The sequence below is a fragment of the Carassius carassius genome, chromosome 28 (assembly GCF_963082965.1).
Source record: "Carassius carassius chromosome 28, fCarCar2.1, whole genome shotgun sequence".
In the NCBI taxonomy this organism is placed as follows: domain Eukaryota; kingdom Metazoa; phylum Chordata; class Actinopteri; order Cypriniformes; family Cyprinidae; genus Carassius; species Carassius carassius.
The window spans coordinates 21,310,480-21,336,364 of record NC_081782.1 but is presented as its reverse complement, the minus strand read 5'-3'; the positions used below and the strand labels follow the sequence as shown (position 1 = coordinate 21,336,364).

The following is a 25,885-nucleotide window of genomic DNA, read 5'->3' as shown; positions in this document are numbered from 1 at the left end:
CCTAAAGTGACTTTCAGAAATTTTTTAAAGCATTTGGATGGAACATCAGCCCAGCAGCTTTCAAACTAGAGCTTCTGGGAATGGCAAAATGAGTGCTGTCATACGATGATGATGGCAAAAAAACAAGATGCCCGGGCACCAATCTACAATCTTGTTGTGCTAGGTTTGTCCGGGACTGAAAAGGAAAAGGGGCAGTGTGGGGTAGGAAAGTCCTGCCTTTGTAATCGCTTTGTTCGCCCCAGTGCTGATGATTTTTATTTGGACCACACATCTGTTTTAAGCACAAGTGACTTTGGTGGTAGAGTGGTAAACAATGACCACTTCCTGTTTTGGGGCGAGGCGGTACGAATGTTGGAGGAGGGCGCTGAGTGCCGAATGCATGTGGTGGAACAGACCGAGTTCATTGATGACCAAACGTTTCAGCCACATCGAAGTACTGCATTACAGCCCTATATCAAGCGGGCAGCTTCCACCAAACTAGCCTCTGCTGAGAAGCTTATGTATTTCTGCACAGATCAGCTAGGACTAGAGCAAGACTTTGAGCAGAAGCAAATGCCTGAAGGCAAGATTTTAGTGGATGGATTCTTACTCTGTGTAGATGTGAGCAGGGGAATGAACCGAAATTTTGATGACCAGATCAAGTTTGTGACCAATCTCTATAACCAGCTAGCTAAGACCAAGAAGCCAGTTGTACTTGTGCTGACCAAGTGTGATGAAGGAGTTGAGCGGTACATCAAAGACTCACACACCTTTGCCTTGGCCAAGAAGAATTTGCAGGTTGTTGAAACCTCGGCACGCTCTAACGTTAATGTTGACCTTGCCTTTCTTACCTTGGTGCAGTTGATAGATAAGAGTAGAGGGAAGCCCAAGATCATTCCATATTTTGAAGCACTCAAGCAGCAGAGTCAGCAGATAGCATCCTCTAAGGATCGCTATGAGTGGCTGGTAAGCCGCATTGTGAAGAACCATAATGAAACATGGCCCAACATCAACCGCAGAATGCAGACATCCCCTGAATACAAAGAGTACGTCTTCCTCGAGGGTACTTCCAAGGCCAAAAAACTATTCCAGCAGCATGTGCACAGGCTCAAGCAAGAGCATATAGAAAAACGGCGTAAAATCTATCTCAGCACACTCCCACAGGCTCTCAATTCCTTGGTTCCAGCCCTGGATGAGATTGATCACCTGAGCTGGTCAGGAGTACAGAAAGTTCTCGAGACTAAGCGGGAATTCTCCCACTGGTTTGTAGTGCTGGATGACACACCTTGGGAAATTACACCACACATTGACAACATGGCAGATGAACGCATTCCTCAGGATCTTTTGGAAACCCCTGCAGCAGAGCAAATCTATGAGACTCACTTAGAACACCTGCGCAATGAGCGAAAGCGGGCAGAAATGCAATGGGAGTTCAAAGAGAAACTTGCGTCTTCGCCATTTGTTACACCTGGCAAACCCTGGGAGGAAGCTCGTAGCTTCATCATGAATGAGGAGTTCTATCAGTGGCTGGAGGAGCCTGAGTACCTTGATATCTATAACAAATACCAGAAGATTATTATTGACCAAGCCAAGGAGGACTTCCAAGAACTTTTACTGGAGTATTCTGAGTTGTTCTATGAGCTTGAAGTTGATGCTAAGCCCAGTAAAGAAAAAATGGGTGCCATCCAGGAGGTTCTTGGAGAGGAGCAGAGGTTCAAGGCCCTGCAAAAGCTTCAAGCTGAAAGAGATGCCCTAGTGCTCAAGCATATTCATTTTGTCTACCACCCTACTAAGGAAACCTGTCCTAGCAGTCCTCAATGTGTGGATGGCAAAATCGAGCAACTCTTAGCCCTTCGTTTTCCCACTCGATATTGCTTAGATGGGAGCTCAAAATCACAATTTGGTGAGGGAAAGGTAGACAGAATTAATCTTGTGATCCTTGGCAAAGATGGACTTGCAAGAGAGTTAGCAAATGAGATCAGAGCCCTGTGCACCAATGATGAACGGTATGTGGTAGATGGAAGGACTTATGAACTGGCTCTTCGACCTATAGAGGGAAATGTACGCCTTCCAGTGAACTCCTTCCATACCCCCACTTTTGCCCCACACGGTTGCCTCTGCCTCTACAATTCAAAGGAATCCTTATCTTATGTTGTTGATAGTATTGAGAAATTACGAGAGTCAACCATAAGTCGAAGGGATCCCAATCTAGTTCAGTTTCCCTTGTCTCTTCTGTTGGTCACCAAAAGAGGTGTTGGTTCAATTTCTGACATTGGAGGTGAAACGGCACAAAGCCTGATCCAACAAGGTCAACAAGTGGCTGGCAAATTTCAGTGCGGTTATTTAGAGCCTGCTTCTCCAGGTGTGGGCTATGGTCGCAATATAAATGAAAAACATTTAAACCAGATACTCAAAGGTCTGTTAGACACACGAAGACCCTCAGTTAGTCTTGGCAGTAGCTCCCCACCTTCGCTACCTGCATTTGCAGGTTACAGAGACTCTCAGCAGAGCACAGAGGGTGACTTGCGAATCGTAATGTGTCTGATGTGTGGAGATACTTATGATGTTGACCAGCTTCTTTCACCATTCTTGTTGCCCCAGCACTGTCGCCCCTCTTCCAGTCTGTCCAGTGGAACATCAGTTGTGTTGGATTTATCCATTGGTGGCCAAAGGCAAAGCATTGATCTTACCTTTCTATCTTACCACTCATCTTTTTCCTTGCGTAAAAGCAGATTAGTGCATGGTTACATAGCAGTGTACTCAGCCAAAAGGAAGGCTTCCATGGAAACCCTTTGTGCCTTCCTTTGTGAGGTCCAAGATATTATTCCAGTGCAATTGCTTGCTGTTGCAGAGACTCAATCAGAACTTGCAGACTCTGAGGCAGTCCGGGAGCAGCTTGGCCAAGGGGAAGAACTGGCCCATGAAATTGACGCCCGATTCAACTCTGTAATCTGTGGACCTGGTGGGGTGGTGGGAGGCTTGCATCGGATAGACCACTTCCAGCCATTCTTTAAGGAGGTAGTGGAGAAGAAAACCATTGTAGAGGCAACATATATGTATGACAATGTTGCAGACAATGTCACCAATGAAAATGTTTCTTCACCTCGATGTGGCTCCCCAAGCATCACATTGCTGGACTCAGAGGATGACATCGAGCCCTCCCCACCTTATCCCACCCTAAGGGAAGATGGCACTTTGGCCCATGGTGGAGGTTTTAAGCTCCCAGATATGGAGGGTGATGCCTTCTCGCTCATCTCTGACATCACAACTTTTGAAAACAAGCTTAACAACAAAGTCCCACCTCAGGTGCGACCAAAGCCCAATGTCACCTTTGACATTCCCAAACCCTCAAACATCAGTTCATACATGGACCTGAGCCTACATGGACCTAACAGGCGCTCATTACCGTCAGTCACCTGGCCACCAGCAACTGAAGGGGGTTATGATCCTTCTGACTATGCTGAGCCCATGGATGCAGTAGCAAAGCCCCGTTCCACAGAGGAGGAAAATATTTATTCTGTACCACATGACAGCACACAGGGCAAGATCATCACTATTCGCAATGCAAACAAGAGCCATTCTAATGGTGCAGGAAATGGATCAGACAGTGAGGCTGATAGCAGTTCATTGGAACGTAGACGGAAACTATCTGCTCTTGGAGTTAAACCTCGGCTGTATCGTGATCGGTCCAAACGTCTTGGAAAGTTCAGCAACTACCGCTCAAGCTTCATTGGCAGTGATGATGAACTTGGAGGTCTCCCCAAGACTAAAGAAGATGAGCTTGCTGCACAGAAAGGGGACAGTTCCTTGAATGAAGAAGGCGAGGACCCGAAGAGGAGGAATATCTTGAGAAGTCTGCGAAGAAATACCAAGGTAAATTTTTGAGGCTTTCTTTTTGTTAAATATATTCATTGTACTTCAGATCACATTTATATAGGCTAATTTTCTTTAAGATTGCCATAATTTGTTTCATTTTTATTTATATATGATTCTGAAGTGTGCAATTTATGGTGTTTTTGTTTTAGACTACACTTGTGTATTGTGTTGTCAAATGGTTGTCAGTGTTTGACAGACTCTTTTGGGTCTGTCAAAAGACAAATGTAGAGGAATGGTTGCATGCCCTTGTTTGTTTCTTGCATTTAGCTTCATCCAGGATTAGGGGAAGTCTTTGACCCATTATCTACATGCAAATTACAGTCTTGGAGCAATAGCCTGATAGGATATGTTTTACTTAATTTTCAGAAAGTCGATCCACTGAGAAAAGACCCAGCTGTTTTTTTTTTTTTTTTGTCATGGATGCACAGGCTTTAGTTTATCCCTATCCTTTAGTTTATCCTTTAGTTTATCGCGATACCTGTGTGCCAAACTTCGATCAAGGTTGATTTTTGGTTATGCTGTGGTGTACGTCCATTTTTAAAAGTGTTTAAGTCAGACAAAACAGATTATTTTTTAAGTCTGAATCTTTTGCAAGGCGGTTGGGTGCTGTTCACTTGCAGTTGTCTGCTTTTTGCTAAATAGTTGTCAAATCTAAATTGTTTTTAGCTTGGAGTACTGTTATAGCCATCACTTCCATAATACACTGTATTCACACAAGCAGAAATTTCAGACACTGCTGTTCTCCTAGAGCATGTGACAGCCTGAGGGCATATGAAAGGATTGAGCCACCAGTCCTTCTCATTGCACAGCAGTGTCTTTATTACTTCAGTGGGGTTAGAATGAGGCCATCGGGTTAAATCACCTTGCTTGCATCAATTGCCTTATGGGACTGATCCATAAAGCAGCCCATTAGCCCCAGGGGTCTATATTGGTTTAAGCTCTGTTCAACAAAGTCTGTCCCCTTCTGATGTTAAAGGAGTTCGAATAAGCCTTTCCTGTTTCTGTGTACTGTCCCATCTGTGCTCTCTCTCTTTCTCAGTATGTTTGGATGGCAAAGCCGGAAATGTTCACTCAGCCTTTTAAAATCTCCTCACTCATCAAGTGGAATGTTTTAAATTCCACCATCACCTAGTTCCTTTCTAATGCCCCCTTTAACTTTGCACCAGCAACTGGCAAGTGAATGGTTGCATGGTGGAGATACCAGGGGACTGGTTTCAATGTAAAGTTTTCTACCGCTTGCAAATACTTTGTGCATAGATTGTGAGGTTAGTGAGGCATAACACAGCCAAACATTGGATTAATTCACACTGTAACACTAGTATCCGGTCATGTCTGAAGTTGCAAATGGGTGGAGTAGCAGTTACAAACATGATGTAGCTGGTATTCTTTGTGTGCCTTGGTCTGGGTAGCTGTGCGACCTGCATTGCAGGGTGAGCACATAACATTTGCATAACATTGCCATCCCAGTAATACTCCCTGTGAACTGTAATTGGAGCACAGATTCTTTACCGAGAGATTGGAGAGGGGAGGGAGGTAATTATGTAAACATCTATTGAGTGGAGCCAGTGGGGATTTAGGTAAAATCTGAAAATAAGAAATGAGTAAGCAGTGGGAAATGTAAGGAGAAGCAGAGAGAGAGAGAGAGAGAGAGAGAGAGAGAGAGAGGGAGGCAAATGTGGCATGGTTCCTAAATGTGTGAGAAGCAGAGCTTTGACCTGCAGATGTACCAGGAAGCCAGCTTGCCTTCTAGCTATAGAGCAGACAGATTCTGGCCTAATAAGCTTCATAGCTTTTTCTCTTGTCTGACAGTACTACAGACATACTAGCCATTGAGCCATGATGCCCGATGCAGAGCATTATGGGAAAGCAGGAGGTGCGGAGGGAGGTCTGAATAATGTATCCTCCTGCTCTAAACGCAAAAGTCAAACCCAGTGTACTTTAGTATATACTGTCAAATTGCTGGAACAATGTGAATGATTTGACTGCCTTTAGGGTGGTCTGATGCACAGTATTTGGACTCCAGTATGACTTAAAAATATGAATTTCTTTGCATAAGATGCTAAATATAAAATTAAGTGTCTACAAATGATTTTAAACCTTGTCTTAGAATTTATTTATTTTTAATCAACTGATATGAAGGGGTTTTCAGTGGATTTATGCATTCAGTTCACTAAAGAATCACTGCATTTAATTATGTTCCAGTAACATTTGACATTAAGATGTTAAAATACATTTAATTTTAATATTATAATTATTGTTTGTCAAAACCTGTTGATGTATTTTATATTAAACCTGTCGAGACATTGTTTGTGCTTAATTGTGGCTCAAACTTAGGTATTGTTATTGTACCAACAAATAATGTCTTCGTCTTCTTCAGAAAACGCGGCAAAAGGCTCGTCAGTCATCGTTGTCCAAACCTTTGGAAAGTAACTACTTCGGTGTTCCTTTGGCAAACGTTGTCTCACCAGAGCGGCCCATTCCACTCTTCATTGAAAAGTGTATCCGTTACATTGAGGCTACAGGTAAGCAGCACATTTGTATTTTGTATGGTTACTTTGGAGTGAAGTATTGAAGTTAGTCAGATGCTGAAATCAAAGAGTATGTGACAAGTCTGTAGTGTGAAGATGTCTTTTTATGAAACAGCAGTGTTTTCCAAGCTGGTTTTCAAATAAATTCAAAAAGACTGTTGAGTACATATATTTTGTGTACAGTACTTTATTTGGTGGATGGATGCAATTAAATATTATAAAAGTGTCTATTTGCTTGTAGTTATGGTAACAACTTTCTTGTTAGTCTGCTCGCCTCACATGCCATCTGATGCTGATTTGAATCCCATTAACACTGGTGCCATGACTATTTACACCTTCACTCCTCTGCCCTTAAAAGATTGGTTGACCTAAAAATGAAAATGTGTTGAAAATTTACTAACCCTTGGGCCATTGAAATTGTAGATGAGCTTGTTTTTTCATCGGAATAGATTTGGAGAAATTAAGCATTACATCACTTGCTCACCAGTGGATCATCTGCAGTGAATGGGTGCCGTTAGAATGAGAGTACAAACAGCTGATAAAAACATCACAATGATCCACAAGTAATCCACACTTCTCCAGTCCATCAATTAATGTCTTGTGAAGTGAAAAGCTGAGTGTTTGCGATAAATTAATCATTAAGATGTTTTTAACCATTAAGAATAAGAGTCCTCTGTCTATATTATTGCGTTCCCAAGTTAAATCTGAATCAGGAGTGAAATATGCTCAGATCAAGCACACTTTACAAATGAAAACAGTCCAAGACAGTTCTTAACAAATGTGTTGGAGGATGTTGATGTAAAATGACAACAGGTGATGGACTTTTTTTCACTGGAGGAAGTCTCTGTTTGGACTCTCATTCTGATGGCACCCATTCACAGGATCCATTCATAGGTGAACAATCGATGTAATGCTAAATTGTTCTGATGAAGAAACAAACTCATCTATATCTTGGATGGTCTGAGGGTGAGTAAACTATAAGCAAATTTAGATTTTTGGGTAAACTATTCCTTTAAAACGCATGCCAGTAAACGAAACTTGAGGCTGAAGTTCTGGCTGAAGTGTGTGATTTGATTTGGCTCGGTAGCATTAGCGCCATTAGCTTCCATGGATTAAGCTCATCAACTAAGAGCATGTGCATTTTGCTCCGGCTGGGGTTTTCTTTAATACTGAGTGTTGGAGAACACGTCAGGATTCCCTGTGGGATGCATCTGTCCATCTGTAGTTCAGATGAAGACAATCCTGCACAACTTACTGTACAATGAGCCCCTGTTAGTCAAATGTTGGCGTGTTCACGGATCCAGATCTCAAAATTGCGTTGCTTTGTGCACTTCTGGATTATCACTCAAGTGATTTGACTGGTCCTCACTATATGCTTTTATGTATTACAAACATAGTTGAAGTGTATCCATTAAGATAGCACTCAACCCTACCCTTTAGATTAAATGTGTGAACCACTAGGGGGCAGAGCGGAGTCAATGGCAGTGCCATTAATGGTTTTCTTGATTCAGCTCCTGATCTTTGTCCCTCGTTTCCATTTCCTCTTCCCCCCCCGCCCTTCTCCCGCCTTTTTTATGTTTCATTGTGTATGTGTGTAAGCTGCCAAACCCCTTGCGGTAATTTTCTGCCTGATAACTCCCTCATTGAGATCGATATCACATAGCAGAAATGGTGAACAATCTTTCACGCTCAGCTCTTTTTTTGTGCTCTGTGGGTGGAACTGGATTCTACAACAGCCTACAGCATGATTTTCTGATAGCACCCTCAGCATAAACACATGAGAATACACATTCACTCGCTCACTTACTCACTCACAGTGCCTTACCCATCAAAACAATACAACCTTATCAGAATTACACCAAATGCTTAGTCATTGCGGCTTAGAATTGTACATATGGCAACACTGTGTATCTCAGGGCCTCGTAAAAGCTAAATTTACTTCTAGCTGTATAAATTAGGGACTGGTCACTGTAGTCATATGAAAACGGCTAGTCGGTTTATAAGGTCAGCTATATATATATATATAGCTCTTTTATTGCTGAATGCAAATTCAAAAAAGTTTATATTAATTAAAGGGGTTATATGATGCTTTTTAAAGATCATTATTTTGTGTATTTGGTGTAACAGAATATGTTGACATGCTTTAATGTAAAAAAAAAAAAAAAACTATTTTTCAAATACTGTACATTATTGTAGGTCCTCTCTGCCCTGCCTCTCTCAAATGCATCGTTTTCAATTGTATGTATCCTTGCTAAGTAAAAGTATCTATTTTTATTGACCCCCAAAGCCTTTGGATGATAGAGCATGTAGCACATATCTAGTCTAAATCACTTAATTCATTAAATAAATGAATCCAGAAACCATCAAAACATTCAGTCATTCTTTATTCACCCACGTATCCTTATGTACTATACTTGTATGAAACTTCTGTGGTATTTTGTAAATGCTTCAGGCCAAATTCATTGTTGAGTAACCATCACATTTTCTCCCAATTCTTTTTTGTGTTCGATGGGGCAGAAATGAAAACACAGATTTATACAGTATACAGTAGTTTCTATAGGGATCCATTTCTGTCCCTTCCGTAATGCCCTCTGGACCAAAAATACTTGCGTTGTCCTATTGTTCGTCTCATTTCCTGTTCATTCTTCTAGGTAAACCTGTCTTTCATTTAACTTTTCTTTCCCGTCACTCTCTATCTGTCAGTCCTTTTCTCACTGTAGCAATGGGATGGTATGATAAATGAGTGTTGGTTGTTTTAGGGCCATTGGGGTCACACACTCCACATTATTCACTTCTTTTCATAGCAGCAGGACCTGTTCCAGAATCAGTCCAGTGCTACACAGTATGGGAACAGGAGATACAGTATATAGTCTCAGCCTAGAGGCCACCAACTGTTACCCATCAATCAGACCCTATTTTTAATATGAATCAAATAATGAAATGGCTCTATAGAAACAGCCCTAGTTATTGAGACAGGGAAGGAAGGAATGTGACAGACGTTGGAGGAGAAGAAATGCTGAATTGGCTGATACTGGACCCTGGAGGATATGCTGAAGATGATGGCAGGAAGCGGCGGGGGTTTGTTTGGACATGTTGCAGGGTTATCTGTGCATTAGGAGGGCTTTAAGCAAAAAGTTCACGGTGAGTTTCCTTTAGAGAAGCCCATGAGACTCAAAGTGCTCTGTTTTTATTTTATTTTTTTTAAATGTCTTAACATGACGTTCTCTTGACTATTCTAATGGACTGAGCTCTCATTTTGAAGGCCAATAGATTGAGAGTGATGGACATGAAATGACATGAGAGAAATTATATAATGAACTGGAAATATGGCGGCTTCCTTGTATTGTCCTTGACTGTCCTCCAGAGGATGTTTCTCTTTCTCCCTCATGCATTCCTGAGGCTTCTGTTCTGTTTGAACGTTTCCTTTAGGAGTCTTTGGTTTGTGATTGTGAATTTGGTTTAAGCTGTGAATGGATAGTCTTGAGTCCTTTTGTACGATTTGTTAGTTGGAAAGCTCATCTGAATTAAATTCATTAAGGTTCATTTGAAGAACTGGCTTATAAAATGGGCATCAAAACTTTTGTTTTAGTACATAGTAGTGTATTCTTGTCTGGTATGATTTAAAATTTAGGGCAATTCAGTGGACAGACAGAAAAACATATACCATAGTAATATACCATAGAATACCATTCGTATTCATGTCATATTTGAGCCTATTTTTAAAAGAAACTTTGAAATGATTGGTATACCAGGTGGATCCTGTGTGGATTTCTCACACATCAAAAGTAGAGTTTTATGATCAGTACAAATCTTAACGCATTATGAATCTTGATCTTCCAGTCTTTTTCTAGCCTTTTTTCTTTCCTTTTCTTTTTTCCCTCATGTTATTACCCTTGGCCATAAACACACTCTTCCTCTCTACACACATTTCCCTTCCGGCAGCTCCACAGAAAAGCTTTTATGGATAATTGATCAGGAGAGGTGAGGCAATCAATGCGGTCTGCCTCGGCAACGCGCCGACTCATTTCCGAGAGTGTCTCTCTGCCTCTCGCTCTGTCTTCCTCTTTATCGATGTACTTGTTTTCTCTCTGCTTGGGTGAGATGGGCCATGTGGAGCCGTGCTCTGGCTCTTGCATCTGCGGGGCACAAAACGCAAGCTGCTCTCTTCCTGTGGCAGCCCTCATGCTTCATGTACGACTGATAAGTCAAACAGTGAAGATCTGACAGTCGGAGTGTGGTCGCACAATTAGCAACCTCAGATATAAATTAAATATGTGTAATGCATTGTACTTTCTGAGCTGGAGATAACATCATTTTGTTGGCCTTTATCAAACTCTGAGACTGTGCAAAAGGAATGGAGTGCAAAACTCATTAATTAATGTCAGCTCTCTCTCTCTCTCTCTCACAGGGTTGAGCACAGAGGGGATCTACAGGGTGAGTGGAAATAAGGCCGAAATGGAAAGCATGCAGCGGCAGTTTGACCAAGGTGAGTCACTTGACCTGTTTGCCTTTCTTTTGATCTCTCTTTTCAGTTAACCGTTTTGTGTGCTTCATTGGCATGGCAGATACATACAAATAGAACAAAATGTAGTGCAGCTACATGCACCAATATTTGATTTAAAAAGAAACAGTACGGTTGAACATAAATTGAAATGGCAAGGAATGGAATTAGTAGGGGTAAATTGAAACGATTCAGTGCTGGGAATGTTTAAAGTCAGGCAGACACAAATAATGCATTTAAATGCTAATCGGTCGCAGTCAACAAAATCACATTTTACCTCTGCTGCATCTTGCAGTGTGAATTGAATGTAATGAGAAGTCCATAGACCACAAAATAATCGCATTGTCTTTGTTAGATGCACTTGCGTCCAATAATGCTAATGGAGTCCAGATTGTGAACAAATGAGCAGATTAGTTTAATGAAAACATAAAACATTATAATACCATGGTGCTGTTCCAAAAGTAAGCCTTAGGGTGCTTTCACACCTGCCTCATTTATTTTGGTTGAATCGTACCAGAGTTCGTTTCCCCCTTTGGTGCGGTTCGTTTGGGCAGGTGTGAAAGCAGCAATCACACTCGGGTGTGCACCAAAAGCGGACCAAACAAGCGTACCGAGACCTGCTTGAAGAGGTGGTCTCGGTACGCTTTCAAACGAACTCTGGATCGGTTCGTTTGTGGTGAGAACGTGATCCGACCTCAAACAGACCCAACTGCCAAAAGTACTGATCATTTTTGGACTAAACCAGCTGCCGTAGACAGCTGCGCTGTGCATTATGGGATGAGGAAGTGTTTGTTGACAGTTTCCACTTTAGCATGGCAGCTCGTGGACAAACTTGGAGTAGTGAGGAGGCGCGGAGCCTCATAGAAATTTGGTCAGATGACCATGAGCATGTCAGAGTTAAGAAGAATTAAGGCATGCCTCCGCTTGAAGTTACGAGCGATGTCTGCTCGCCGTTTGCAGTGCATTAGAAGTGCGTTGCAGTGCGTTGTTTTCAAGCCGCATCCGCGCTTCATTATAGAAATGTATTGTTTGCATATTGTGGTGTATACAAACAATGTACTAGATTATGGCCAGGGACAAAACCAGCCCGCGCAGTCGTCTCTCCATAGTTGTGTTGTCTCTGTGTTGTTTGCTGGCTTTCCCTCTTCTTATGTTGGAATATTCCCACACGTAAATTCTGACCAATCAAAAAGCAGTTAAGTAAATATGTCATGGCCAATGAGTGATGTTGTCATGTGACTGCATTTTGGTTCGTTTCAACTGGTTCGGACCAAAGCAATCAGTGTGGTGTGAAAAGGAACCAAAAAAGCTGAAAAATGCTACAATGTATAATTGTTTGCCCTTGGTTCGGACCAAATGAACCGAACTAGAGATGTGAAAGCACCCTTAAAAAGCTTCTAAATCTAAGAACATCACTAAAGTATAACAAGAGCAATGACTCCCACCACCTGGTTTCTCTCTCTCTCTGTCTCTCTCTCTGCTTGTCTGGCCTCCATGAACTTCCATGCTCTCACATTACCCTGCTGTTGTAGGAGCATAATCTAAAGACATCTCATGGATATCATGGTACATACAGAACTCTGTTACTCATATTTGCCTTGGGGAAGAGTTTGAGTGGGCCAGTCACAGCAGACCCGGCTGACCTCGCTGCTTTCAAAGAAATGGCTGCTATTCCTCGGTGCATGGATCACATTTCTGACAATGAGCACATTGTAGAGCAGAGAAGCTCAATTAACCGGGACTGATCCACAACTATTGATCCGGCTCACCGAGGGCCATTATGAAAGCATAATGTCAGAGCGCATAGAATATGTTTGTATTATGTGCATACTTGTGAAGAGACGGCACAGCGTCTGTTTTCGTTTGCTTATTTTTAATGGTGGTAAGACCATTATATATATAGTTACTATATATATATATAGTTCAGACTAGTATATTTATTTGTATTTGTGTGTATATGTATGTATAAGTATGTATAACTTAATACATACATAAAACTTCATAACTATTTTACATACAATACCAGTCAAAAGTTTTTAAACAATACGATTTTATTTGATTTTTTTAAAGAATTATCTTCTGCTCACCAAGCCTGGATTTGTTTGATCCGAGAGAGATGATATATATATATACAGTTTAACTGTTTTTTTTATTTAAAAAATGCAGCCTTGGTTAGCACAAAAGACTTCTTTCAAAAACATATTTACTGTCAGTGATAGCGTATTTCAAATTTGACCAATTTATCACATTTTAACCTTTTTTTCCCATCTAGAACAGAATATAACATTTATAAATAAAAAATGCATTTATATCCAAATATTATGTAATATAAAAATAATTAATAAAATATGCTATTTTTATACATATTTAATTTATATTTTTGAATATTTATTAATATTTACGTAAATATTCATGTGCTTTATTAGTTAATAGACATGGACTAAAATCCACAAATCTCTCATTTTTATTTCATTTAACTCTCTAAAGAAACTGTTGTGTACTGTGTGTGTGTGTGTGTGTGTGTGTGTGTGTGTGTGTGTGTGTGTGTGTGTGTGTGTGTGTGTGTGTGTGTGTGTGTTTGTGTGTGTGCATCACCACAGTGCCGCCCTGTGTGTGTGTGTTTGTGCCGGAAGAGAAGGTCAGTTAATTACCAGCAGATTGGTTTGGGTAATGAACCGCGAGCGCACACGCTCCACTGATCTGGCCGGGCCCGGTTCGGATCGGCGTGAGCTAATAGAAGGCGAAGGCTCGTGTCTGATCGATCAGAACCCCGCACAGCCAGGTGACAATACAATTACGGCAGAAATTACTGCTCAGGTATGTGCTCAGCAGCATCCCGGCCAACTCTGGTGAAATGTCAGACACTTCACAATCAGGTGCTACACAGCCGTTATTGATCTCTGATGAAAGACAATCAGGACGGCTAGAGTAACTGCTCCGGTGTCAACTGGATTTAACATGCTGGTCTGAAAGATTACAGTTGTAATACGAATGTGGAGTGCTTGTCTGTTTGTAGCTTTAGCTCAGTCATATTAGCTGAAGCGGAGATCAAAATTGTTTTGTGATTTTAATCGGCGCTTGTTTTGTTTGCGGCTCGTAAGCTCTCACCCTCTCCTATGCACTCATTTCACGCCTGCATGCTGAGCATATATTATCCAGTTAGATGCAGATTTCACTGGATCAGAAGAGAGATCAGAGATGCATCCAGACAGCAAGAGTGGACAGGTTTGATTATAAGGGGCTTGTGCTTTCAGAAAGACCTCTTGTGTGAACAAAGAAACCGCGTTTGGAAGAAGCTGGCTGTCAGGGATGTTCACATGATCCTGTGTCTCTGATTTTACGAAACGGATTGTTTACTGTTAAGTCAGATCAAGGACTTGTGTCCATTTGCCTTCCCATTCATTTGAGTGCCAGCTTCTTGGTACAAAATGTATTTCAGGGTCGGAGTGACTCAAAATTATAGTGCAGATCACAGTGTCTCTTCAGTTATTGGCACTTTTGGCCCTGTGCAGTTTTTTTTATTTTTTTATTTTTTTATAAATGCATTCCAAACTCAGTTAATTTGTAATTTATTTTCCGACAGTGAAAAAATACAAATGAATATATTGTTCAACAGCATTTTGATGCAAATGCCATTTTAATCATTTTTGGAATAAAATGACTCCTTTGTCTTCTAAAGGCCAATTTAACATGTTATATTTAATGTGTCCTAAATAAATGTAATGCATTCAAAATTTTTGCTTTGGAAGGGATGCAAAACATATTCTGAACATAAATTGTTTATTTAGATTTCTGATATTCATCTCAAGCTCTGCACTGACACAGTTATTGTGCTTGATAGTCAAGCACACTACATTTATGGAAAATGTTATGTATATATTTAATTTTATTAATAATAATAATAAAATTATATATATATATATATATATATATATAATTATTATTATTTCTTTTAAAGAACATAAAAGTCCCCCTGCAGTCACTGATTTTATCCCTTAAAACTCACATTTGATAGTCAGAGTTGCAACTTTACCTCATTTAGTACACACAGGCTATTATATATATAAATGTATGTATGTGTGTGTGTGTAGGTATATATATGTATTTATACATGTGTGTATATATATATATAATCTCAAATAAATGCTTTTCTTATAACTTTCCAAAAAAATATAGGTTAGCTGTTTTCAAGCAGCAAATCAGTATATTAGAATGATCACTGAAAGATCATGTTACACTGAAGACTGGAGTAATGATGCTGAAAATTCAGCTTAGCATCACAGAAATAAATAACCTTTCAAAATATAATAAAATAGAAACACTTCTTTCCAAAACATTAAGAATATAAAACCTAAACTTTTGAATTCACAGTACATTTTGAAATGGTTCATTGTTTAGATTATTAAATTAATCCATCTTCAAAATATTAATTATTTTCATAGTTTTAGATTGAAGGTCTGAGACCAGGGATTAAACTAAATTTAAACATAAAATGCAAAGTGAAAAGTAACAAAAATGCTTTTCACATGCCTGGTAAAGTTTGTAAAATCACTATAATGTGATCATACTGAAATATGTTGGTTTATGTCAGCACATTAAGGAAAAACCCATTAGAAGGATAATGTACGTTTTTTTTGTTTTTTTTTTTTACTTTTTAGACTGTAATTTAACAACTTTATATTGCTAATATTTTGAGAAGCTGGAATGATTAAACTTCCGTTTAAAAGTCTAACCGAATTCTCTCTCTCTTTCTGTACATTATAGACCCTAACATTGACCTGATCGAGAAGGACATGTCTGTGAACACGGTGGCAGGAGCGATGAAGAGCTTCTTCTCAGAGCTGCCCGATCCTCTGGTACCCTACAGCATGCAGACGGAGCTGGTGGAGGCCTTCAGTGAGTATCAGCACGACCCTCACAATCAATAAAAACACTGATACAGGGAAGATTTTCCATGGCCAGATGTTTACTGTCAGAAAGCAGAGTGCTTGGTTGTAGTCCTCTGAGGTTAGTGTGCTCTGGAGAGAAATCTTGTATGTGAAGCTGGGAGAAAACGAAAAGCAAGGGATAAGCCAGCGAGTAGAAATGGATTGAGTTTCTGCAGTGTTTTCCTGTTGCGGTATGATAGACTTCTCTCCCTGTTCTTCAATACACACACTCTCTCTCTCTCTCAGCCTGAAGTTTAGCATTGTCTGCTCTGGGCATCGCTCCAAGCCAGCAGCACACAAGCAATGAGACTTAAGCCTAAGATTGCCGTTAGTCCTTCACTCCAGACTGTTTCTCAATAAACAAGCCCTCTCAAGTCCTGCCATGCTTTAAATAGTTTGACAAACAGCAGGCCTGATTCAGCGTAACACCCAAACCTGCACTGGTGGAGTAAAGCACAAAAGAGGGGATTTGATTGGTTAAATTGTTCAGGCATTTTGGAAGTGTAAAAATGTTGGTATATAAATTTGATATACCAGAATAAAATCTTAGTACTTTTCAAATGGCCATAGAAAATGATCATTTGAGTCAGTTACATCTTTTTTTGTGAATTTAATCTATCAAACACCAACATAATCAGATATAAATTTGAGCCATTGTGTTTAAAAAAAAATCTAAAATACATGTGTATGTTTTGTGCTGATAATGTTAGGGGGATCTTGCCTGTGCAGCTTTTGACATAATTATGCTCTGAGTGTTTTAGGTGGTTGCTTGGGCGTTGCTCTTTGGTTGCTAATCTGTTCAGAGTGGTGTTTGATGTGTGGGACAAGTTCCGCGGCAAAGATTAAAGGAGTAGTTCACCCTAATTTAATTTTGTCATTATTCGCGCACAGTCGTTCCAAACGTGTTCGAGTTTGTTTCTTCTGGGAAACACAACAGAACATGTTTGGAAAAATGTCACCGTTCGTTTTGTCCATACGATGCAATTTAACGGTAAAACTATTTGGTTACCAACATTCTTCCAAATATCTTCTTTCGTGTTCCTCAGAAGAAAGAAAGTGGGTCGTGGAAACTCTTAATCCTAAATATAAGCAACCACTTGTTAATAACTATACTTTTAACCAGACACTATGTAATGCAAGAACATTACAGAAGCCAATTGAGAGTAAGAAGGAAGGGATCATGGAGGGAGAGGACAGTTGGCAGGTCACCTGACCGTCGTGTCACTCTCCACAGGAGGTGGGCGGGGCTTCGCTCTGATCCGTCTGTTACTGGACGCCATGGCAAGAGCCCAGCAGGCTTGTTCTGTTTTAGTCTCTGAAAACACAGGAAGCACCTGCACGGCTTTAAGGCCTTCTGAATAATCCCTTGCTTTGTTGATCTGCCATCTATTAGACGTCTCAATAGTATATTTAAATTAATGGATTTTCTGACTGGCGGTGGCGGTGGTGGTTTATTCATTAGATGATATTTGCATATTCGGTCTCAAAATAAACAGTGTCTGGCTAGGTTTTAAATACACTTATGTCCTGATGTTTTGAGAGCATTATTTCTACTACTGATACTACAGGTCATGGTTTCACTCAAGTACCTAATCCTAAGTATTAAGCCCAAAACATACTTAAGTTTTGACCTGAACACTTAGATATGCATACAGCTGAACCTTTTTAAAACAAACAAATGTTTGTACTTGAATGCACTTAATATGCATGTTCTAAAATAACAGTCTGTGTTTGTAAATTTTGTGCGTTATATATGGAAAAATTCCAAGCACATGTGTGAGATGAGCATGCCGAATATGTGTGGTTAGAAGAATCAGGCTTTGCCTGTATAGTACTGATGACAAAATATGCGCTTATGAATACCCAAGCATGCCCACAAAACCTGAAGTATAATTTGGTCCCATAGAATTCTTTTGGCTTTGATTCAAACTTGCTAAGTATACGCCATCTGACAGTTGCTTGACATTTGCGCTCTATAAAGTTTCATCCTTTTCTAGTGTTTGCGCTATTTCTCTCTTGAGCACTATTCGCACAGGATTAGTATTATCTGGGGAGCTCATGTGATTTAGAAATTACCCCCCACATCTGAATTTGAAATGAAGCCTGGAATTTTACTCAAATTTGTTGACTTGTCTCCCGGATATGATGTCAAGGCTTTGTGTAATGTTATATATCATAAAAGTAAAAGGGTTCTTACATTTAAGTCTAATCAGTCTCTTTCTGCAAATTGTGTAGTTGTATGGTGTATAGCGCCATGACCCAGCATATTTGACCCTAACAAATCCTGGCCAATTACAGAGATAAAGATTCGTAGGGGACTAATATTATCACAGAATCTCTGTCTTCGGTGAAATATGGTAGGTCCTTTGTTGGGGAACATTTACATGACAAATCACAGACATGTCCGCAATTATTACACATGACTAGAGGTCACCACGTAATACTAATCCTATGCGAATAGGGCTTCAGAGTTATAACTGATAAAAAATGTTGTGTTCTGGAACCTGATGGTGAGTTAGTAGCAATGACGCAGAACACTCCAGAAACACTGCCCTAAAAATCACCCTAGCTAGCTATCATATAGCAACAAACTGGCATTATAGTGGTTCTGCACATTTTCCTTCGAGTTACTGCAGTAATTCTGCATCTGGGGCTACGATGCATAATGCTGGTGTGTGTGTGTGTGTGTGTGTGTGTGTGTGTGTGTGTGTGTGTGTGTGTGCAACACTGACATCAGAGTGTGTGTGTGACTAGGGAGGAACACATCTGCCGTAGTGGTCACATGTTCTGACACAAGGCTCACAGCGTTAAGGGCTGATGTAAGCCGTTCTGACTCACCGCAACCATCAAGCTCGCTGCACCCAGGGCGTGTGTGTGACTGCACACACTACTCAATTATTTCTGTACATGTACTGTTTGTGTGTGTGAGACACTGTGCTTCATTGAAAAATCCCTCGGTCACCCCAGTTGAGACTGATGGGAAGGCACACACATGCAACACAGATATGCAAACACTCACCTTTCCACAGTTACTCCTCCCTAGAGTTGTTGTTTATTGATTTTAGGTGGAGTGTGCTGCTTCCTTTGTGCATATTAGAACTCATTATTCCTGAATTACTTCCTCAAGCATCGCTTCCAAGCAATCTGAGGTCCCAAAGCCAAACATGGATAGAGTTTTAGGGAAGAGTCTCCACTCACATTTCATCTGGAGTAAATAGAGTGATTCAGTTTCTACACACACATTCAATCAAAGTCTCAATTAGTGTTCAGCTTTGTCTGATTATTATTTATTTTTTTACAAATTTGGTGCACAGTTATGGAGCATTATGAGTCAGTTTACTATTTTGTTTTTTTATTTAACTTTTAAATTGGTATTTTTGAATTACAATTATAAATAAATTTGACTTTATTTTATTGAACAGTAAACACGGGAATTAAAGAGTTTCTTATCTATTATTTTGCCCATTTAAAATCTGATTTGTTTTCTTTTTTTTAATATTTATACTTCTGGTACTTTATACAACAGAGTGCATACATCTCTTTGAAAATATTCATTTAAAAAAAATTTACACTTATATTGAAGTTTTCCACCCTATCACTCTATTACAAATATGTGCGAGTTTAAATCTAAAATACAGTTTAAAGCTATTCAAATGTTGTTTCATATATTAATTTAGCAGCTGTTAAAAAGGTGGTACAGACACTCCAGTCAGAAATGAATGAAGTCTTTGGTTAAAGGTTCTATTAAAATATACTGGGAAATAAACCCGAATAGGTAACAGTTGCAGAATTGCTTGAATTACGATGTCACTTGGCATGGACAAGCTAGTTTGCAACCAAATGTACTGTAGTCTTAAAGCATTTACATTTTTGATACATTTTTATTTCCTCTACAGTATATTATTTGCAACATTCAACCCTGTTGTCAGGACTTGGGTGACAGGGTTGAAAGTTAACCCTGACGAATGCAGTCAAATCTACAATTTGTGTAGAAACCACAAAAAATGTAATCATCTACTTGTATTCCCAGTAAAAAGGGTGTACTTTTTTGCTTCCAAAATGTTACAGTTTAAGGAAACTTAAGGAATGGATCATTATGATAACAGGGTTGAACATGTTGTTTAATATTGGGTTTATGGTACATACATTTGTTAATAATTAAAAAAAAATATCTGTATATATTTAATAGCTTGGGGTCTGTGCCTTTTGTTACTTTAAAGGATCGAATAGGACACGATGACATTACAGAAACACAGTGGTCTTGAAGGTCCTCGAGCATCGAAGCCATCGTCAAGACTGACTCCGATCTAATTGTGTGAACACCTGTGAAGCATAAAGAAAATAAATGGGTTTGTGTCTCATTCCGTGTTCCCTCTCTGCCCCCTGCAGAAATCAATGATCGAGAGCAGCGCCTCCACACCATGAAGGACGTGCTCCGCAGGTTCCCTCGAGAAAACTACGAGGTCTTCAAATACGTCATCACGCACCTGAACAAGTGAGAATCGGAGCCATCCCCAGGGCAAGACACGATCAAACTCGCTCACGCGAATGTTTCTCGTTCTCACTGTTTCTCTCTTTCTCTCAGGGTGAGTCAAAACAGCCGCCTGAACCTGATGACCAGCGAGAACTTGTCCATCTGTTTCTGGCCGACACTGATGCGGCCCGATTTCACCACCATGGACGCGCTGACAGCCACACGCACCTACCAGACAGTCATCGAGACCTTTATCCACCAGTGTGCTTTCTTCTTCTACAATCAGCCCTTGGCCGACACACCCAGTGGCTTGCCCGGACAACCCGCCTCGCCTACCACCGCCTTGTCTTCTGCCTCCTCTATACCAGGCTCCACCTACTCTGCCTGTTACACCCCATTACAACCTGTAGCCTCGCCCTTCGGCGCCGCCCAACAATCCCCGCCCCATTCTCCACCCTCAATCCAGAGCCTGCTGCCTTCGCTCCACCCCCATCACACCCCTACAGAACAACACATGCTGTGAAGCCGTAGAGGAGGCGGAGAACTTTGGGAGCACTGAAAGAGATCAATCGAATGGAAGAAACTTCCGAAGAGATTGCACGGCCGTGCCTGACTTATCACAAGCAGCAGAGGAACGGGAAAGAAAGAGGTCAAGAGTACATGAGCTACGTCAACCACACTTCATCGCCCTCTTTCTGCATCAAGCTCCTCTATAAATTGCTCTGTTCTTGGCCCTTTATGCTCCTCACACACATTTAGACGACTGCACATGAAGTGTGGTAACCCCAAACCCAGATCTTTAATGGGTTCATCTGATGTAGATGTCACACTCTTGCTGTTCCGGCATTGTCTTCGTCAATCGGCGACCAATGGGAGATTGGATGTTTGAAGCCCACCTCATATTCGGGTGGCCACTGACTGAACGCATCCTCCTTGAAATAAGGTTAAAGCAGGCCAACAGGGTGGCCTATATATTCACCAGATTATTGTTATAACTCTAGACCACTGTTATAAATTACAAAAAAAATAAATGCTTTTTTTTCCCCAACACAGCAACACGACCATATTCCTCGCCTTTATTTATCCTGAAACCACTTTTTAAAGAGAGACACAAATCAAAAGACAAAACTTGTCGAACTGGATCTAGTTTGGCTGGCAAGGATGCGTGTGGCACAGCATTCTGGGATTTGAAGTCTTTTCCTCCCCTTTATCCCCGTCACATGAGCCTCCAGAACATGCTGGAAGACTAATGCCTCTTTTATTGCAGAATGTCCACACAACCCTCGGTTTCCTGCTCCACGAGGATCTTGTGATCGCTGTCTGTTCATTTGGGAGCTGTATTATTATTCATATTACACGTTTGCAGGAAGTTTCCTCATGTTAGATCTGTGGACTACTTTTTGCGCACATTATGGGTGAACCATTAAGTGATGAGTTCTAAGGGATGGGTTAGGCTGTGGTCCTCCTGGGTTTTAGAGGAGAGAGGTATGCACTAAATCAAGAGTTACCTCACGGTTCTGGAAGGTAAAGGAAGTTTGCACTAGAGGAGACACTGTGCTGTATCTATTCTGATGGCATTGAATCAGGGGAGCTTTGGAAGCCTAGAAGATGAGAGTGAAGATAGTGGCATAGCTGTTAAGGCATTCGGAAAAGATAAAGTCTTCAGTGTGTTTGAAAACAGCATGTGGTGCGTTATCAGAGAATATGAGCTTTTTGTCAAGACTGACTAAATGTCTCTACTTCAGAGTTGAGCTCAGTAGGATGAAATTGTTTATAAAATGCCAGACTTTAAAAAAAATAAAAAGATTAGGAGAAAAAAACTCGGCGAACGCTGAAGTTAATGTGGTAGCTTGTGAGTAGACTTCCGTTTGTGGGCTCTTGGAGCGCCACCCAGTGGGGAAAGCAGGTATTGCATGTTGAAACTCTGCTCGTATTCACGTTAATGTTACATTTTTGTTTTGCCAGAAAATGCTGGATACGTTCACAATCACATGGTTTAAATAAAAAAGCTGCCATTTAGCTTTCAAGCTTGTATCAATATTCCCCTTCATAAGTTGCTTACTTCAGATTAGATAATGCATCATTTTCTGTGGCTTTTGTGTTTATTTGAACTCGAAGAGAGTCAGGTTTGTTTTGAGCCGTGGTTTCCAAGCAGGCAGTGAGTGACGCTGTGAAACTGTGAAACAATCACATTTATGGAGAAAAAAATAAATAAAAAAATGTATCCCACAGCAGATTTCATTTCATTTTTTGTGCATATCTCTCTCTGGAAAACATTAAGTGAACCACACCTGCCCTGTCCCTCTTTAACTTCAATCCACATCTACTCTGACTTCTGATTGGCTGTGATGAGCTGCAACTCTTTAATCATTCTTGCTTAAACACTATGTCTTTTCCCCTCAGAGAGCAGGAGTAATGGTATATTTTGGGAAATCGGGAGCTGTGTGGCCTATAAGGCCCTGGTACTTTGTATGAATGCTGCATTCTCTGTGTATTTCAATGTACTATTTCAGAGCCGACTGTCCTTCGCAGCAAAAGACTGTGCAAAAAATAAATAAAAATAGGGAGGGGGAAGACAACTAAAAGCGACGCAACGTGTATTAAAAATGTGACTTTGTTTTTGGCTGCATCACTTTATTGTTTTTCTTTTTTCAACAGTGGTGACAGATTGTCTGTTAAGTTAAAGGAGAAAGGAGCAAAACTATATTCAGAATTGTTGTTTATTTGTACGTTAGGGGGTCTGACACTTTGCCCTGTAGTCAATGGTGATAGAAAAGGTGTTCTTTTTATGTTTTATTTTTAATAATTAAAAAGTGAGAGCGCATTTTTAAGTCCTTTTTTTTTGTGAATGATGTAAAGGCCACAATGATGTAGTGCATGATTGAAGATCAGGTCAGGGAGAGAGGTCTGCCACTCTCAGTATTAAAAAAGGAAGAAAAAATTGAATGGGGGAAAAAAAATTAAATAAATGAAGTTAGATCAACAAAAATACATGTCATTATTTGCCATGAAGTTGGTAATTAGTCTCAATGGGAATGGTGTATAAACAGTAAGGCCTTCTGTGACCTGTATTATAGTTAATAAAATAAATCTTGTAGAATCAGTCTCTTGTCTTTATTTTATAGTTGCAGAATGTGCATAAAATCCATTACATCTGTGCTTTTGCTATTTACTAATTCTACTTTTTTTCATTTATGTAATCCAAGTTATTTTAAGAGAAATGTATTTTATTAAGCATTGACGTTGCAGTTGGTTATGACGGTAATTAATTTTACATTGTTGGAAAGAAATTCTATTTTAAATACTTTCTGTTCATCACAGAATCCTGGAGGAAAATGTATCATGGTGTCCACAAAAATATCAAGAAGCACAACTGTTTTCAGCATTGATAATAATCAGAAATGTGTCTTGAGCAGCATCTTAGAATGATTTCTAAAGGATCATGTGACGCTGAACATTCAGCTTTATCATCACGGACATAAATGACATCCTAAAATGGAAAACTGATATTTTAATATTTCACAAGAAAAACATAATGAAAATGTACTCGGTTACTAACGTAACCTCGGTTCTCTCTAGAAGAGGGAACGAGTACTGCGTCTTAGCTAAGACGCTACAGGAAAAGTCTCTTTTCACGAAATACTGAAGCAAAAAATTATCCTTAATTTTTAATTTTTGTAAAGCGCATTTGCAGCAGTACACAGCCATAGTCGAGACGGCTCGCTCGCTCATTGGCTGCTCTGCAGCAAGTGCACAGCCTATCGAGCGCAGGCTGATGCAATATCAGACCAATAAGGGCGCTTCGCGCCCATCACGCCACTTCCCGCCGAAACGGGTGTGGCCCAACCCTATAAAAGGAGCTCGAAAAGGCTGACTCACCTGATTTATTTCATCGCCGAAGCGAACCAGAGTGAATCGTACGCACGGCAGAGAACGCAGTACTCGTTCCCTCTTCTAGAGAGAACCGAGGTTACGTTAGTAACTGAGTACGTTCTCTTACGAGAGTTCTCTCGTACTGCGTCTTAGCTAAGACGCTACGGGAACCCCATGTAAAACGCAGTGCGCGCAGGAATCACACACCAATAAACCTGAAGCAACGCCCAGGATTTACAGTGCACAGTCACCCGAGGGACTCACAGAGAGTCCAGGACAGGATAGCGGGGGGAGCCCTCCGTCCCATATCTAGTAGCATCCGTAGATGCGGCAATACAACATCACACAGTCGAGGCAAGGCCTGACCAATGTGGCAATGCGGGTCTTACGCAATACTGCCCATATAACAGTCGGCAGCGCATAACGCTCACGAACTCAGAATTCCCATCAGGACCCTGATTCGGCTATACCGACAGCAGCCTTGCTTGCAAGGCGGGAACCTCCAGGTTATATAACCTGATAAATGTAGACGGCGAGGCCCAACCTACCGCCATACATATATCCTGCAAGGAGATCCCAGTAGACCACGCCCACGATGAGGCGACGCCCCTCGTGGAGTGTGCTCTGATGCCCAGTGGGCACTTAAGGCCCCTGCAAGCGTAAGCTAACGCTATGGCGTCAACTATCCATCTGGATAGAGTCTGTCTCGAAACAGCCATTCCCTTGGAACGTCCACTGAACGAGACAAACAGCTGCTCAGTCTGTCGAAAGACAGCGGAGCGAGACACATAAGCTCTTAAAACCCTAACAGGGCAAAGAAGACTCGAGTCTCCATCCTCTCCTGACACCAACAGGGAAGACAGGGCAATAACCTGAGCCCGAAACAGCGTGTTGAGGGACTTTGGCACATAACCGTGCCTAGGTTTGAGTATGACCCTTGAGTCATTAGGCCCAAACTCCAAGCACGACTGGCTCACCGAGAGCGCATGCAGGTCACCCACACGCTTCACTGAAGCGAGAGCCAACAAGAATACCGTCTTGAACGACAGATGCTGGAGGCTAATCGATTGGATAGGCTCAAAAGGGGGACCCTTCATGGCCTTCAAAACCGCCGCGAGGTCCCATATAGGGACTGACGGAGGTCTGGGAGGATTCAGCCTCCTAGCTCCTCTAAGGAAGCGGATGACCAAATCGTTCCTTCCTATTGACCGACCGAGCGCTGTTTGAGAAAACTCTGCGATGGCCGCCACATAAACTTTGAGCGTGGATGGGGCCCTGCCCTTATCCAACAGCTCCTGTAGGAAGAAGAGAACTTCCGTCACCTCACAACTAAGGGGTGAACATCCCCGAGCTGTACACCAGCTGGAGAACACCGACCACTTCGAGGCATACAGCCGTCGTGTCGACGGGGCTCTAGCCTGAGTGATGGTATTTAGCGCTCCCACTGAGAGATCAGCGGGTAACTGTTGAGCGCCCACACATGGAGGGACCACATCTCCGGTTGAGGGTGCCAAATCGAGCCCCTGGCACTGGCCACGGGGCGATGTCTGCTAACCGCATCAAATCTGGGAACCACGGTTGGTTCTTCCAAAAAGGTGCTACAAGCAGTATTGAACATCTCGTTTCTCTCACCCGTTCTATCACCTGCGGAAGGAGGGAGACGGGAGGGAAAGCATAAAGCGAGCACCACGGCCATCTCCGTGACAGCGCGCTTTCGTTCTTGGAA

General features: G+C 41.2%; 1 protein-coding gene across 1 annotated transcript; it reads left to right on the top strand.

Annotated features, from left to right (window-relative positions):
* Positions 1-30: 30 nt before the first annotated feature.
* LOC132108186 (rho GTPase-activating protein 35-like) lies at positions 31-21,046 on the top strand. The gene is made up of 6 exons (XM_059514802.1): positions 31-3,852; positions 6,233-6,377; positions 10,792-10,869; positions 15,649-15,780; positions 20,202-20,307; positions 20,398-21,046. The coding sequence occupies exons 1-6, from the start codon at positions 106-108 to the stop codon at positions 20,807-20,809; spliced, it is 4,620 nt and encodes a 1,539-aa protein (XP_059370785.1). The 5' UTR covers positions 31-105; the 3' UTR covers positions 20,810-21,046.
* The last annotated feature ends 4,839 nt before the right edge of the window (positions 21,047-25,885 follow it).

Bases quoted from the DNA above. Each gene is read 5' to 3' on its own strand.
- LOC132108186 (XM_059514802.1), top strand. From the start codon at position 106: ATGATGATGGCAAAAAAACAAGATGCCCGGGCACCAATCTACAATCTT. The intron at 15,781-20,201 runs GTGAGTATCAGC...TGCCCCCTGCAG, and splicing joins GGAGCTGGTGGAGGCCTTCA to AAATCAATGATCGAGAGCAG. The intron at 20,308-20,397 runs GTGAGAATCGGA...TCTTTCTCTCAG, and splicing joins GTCATCACGCACCTGAACAA to GGTGAGTCAAAACAGCCGCC.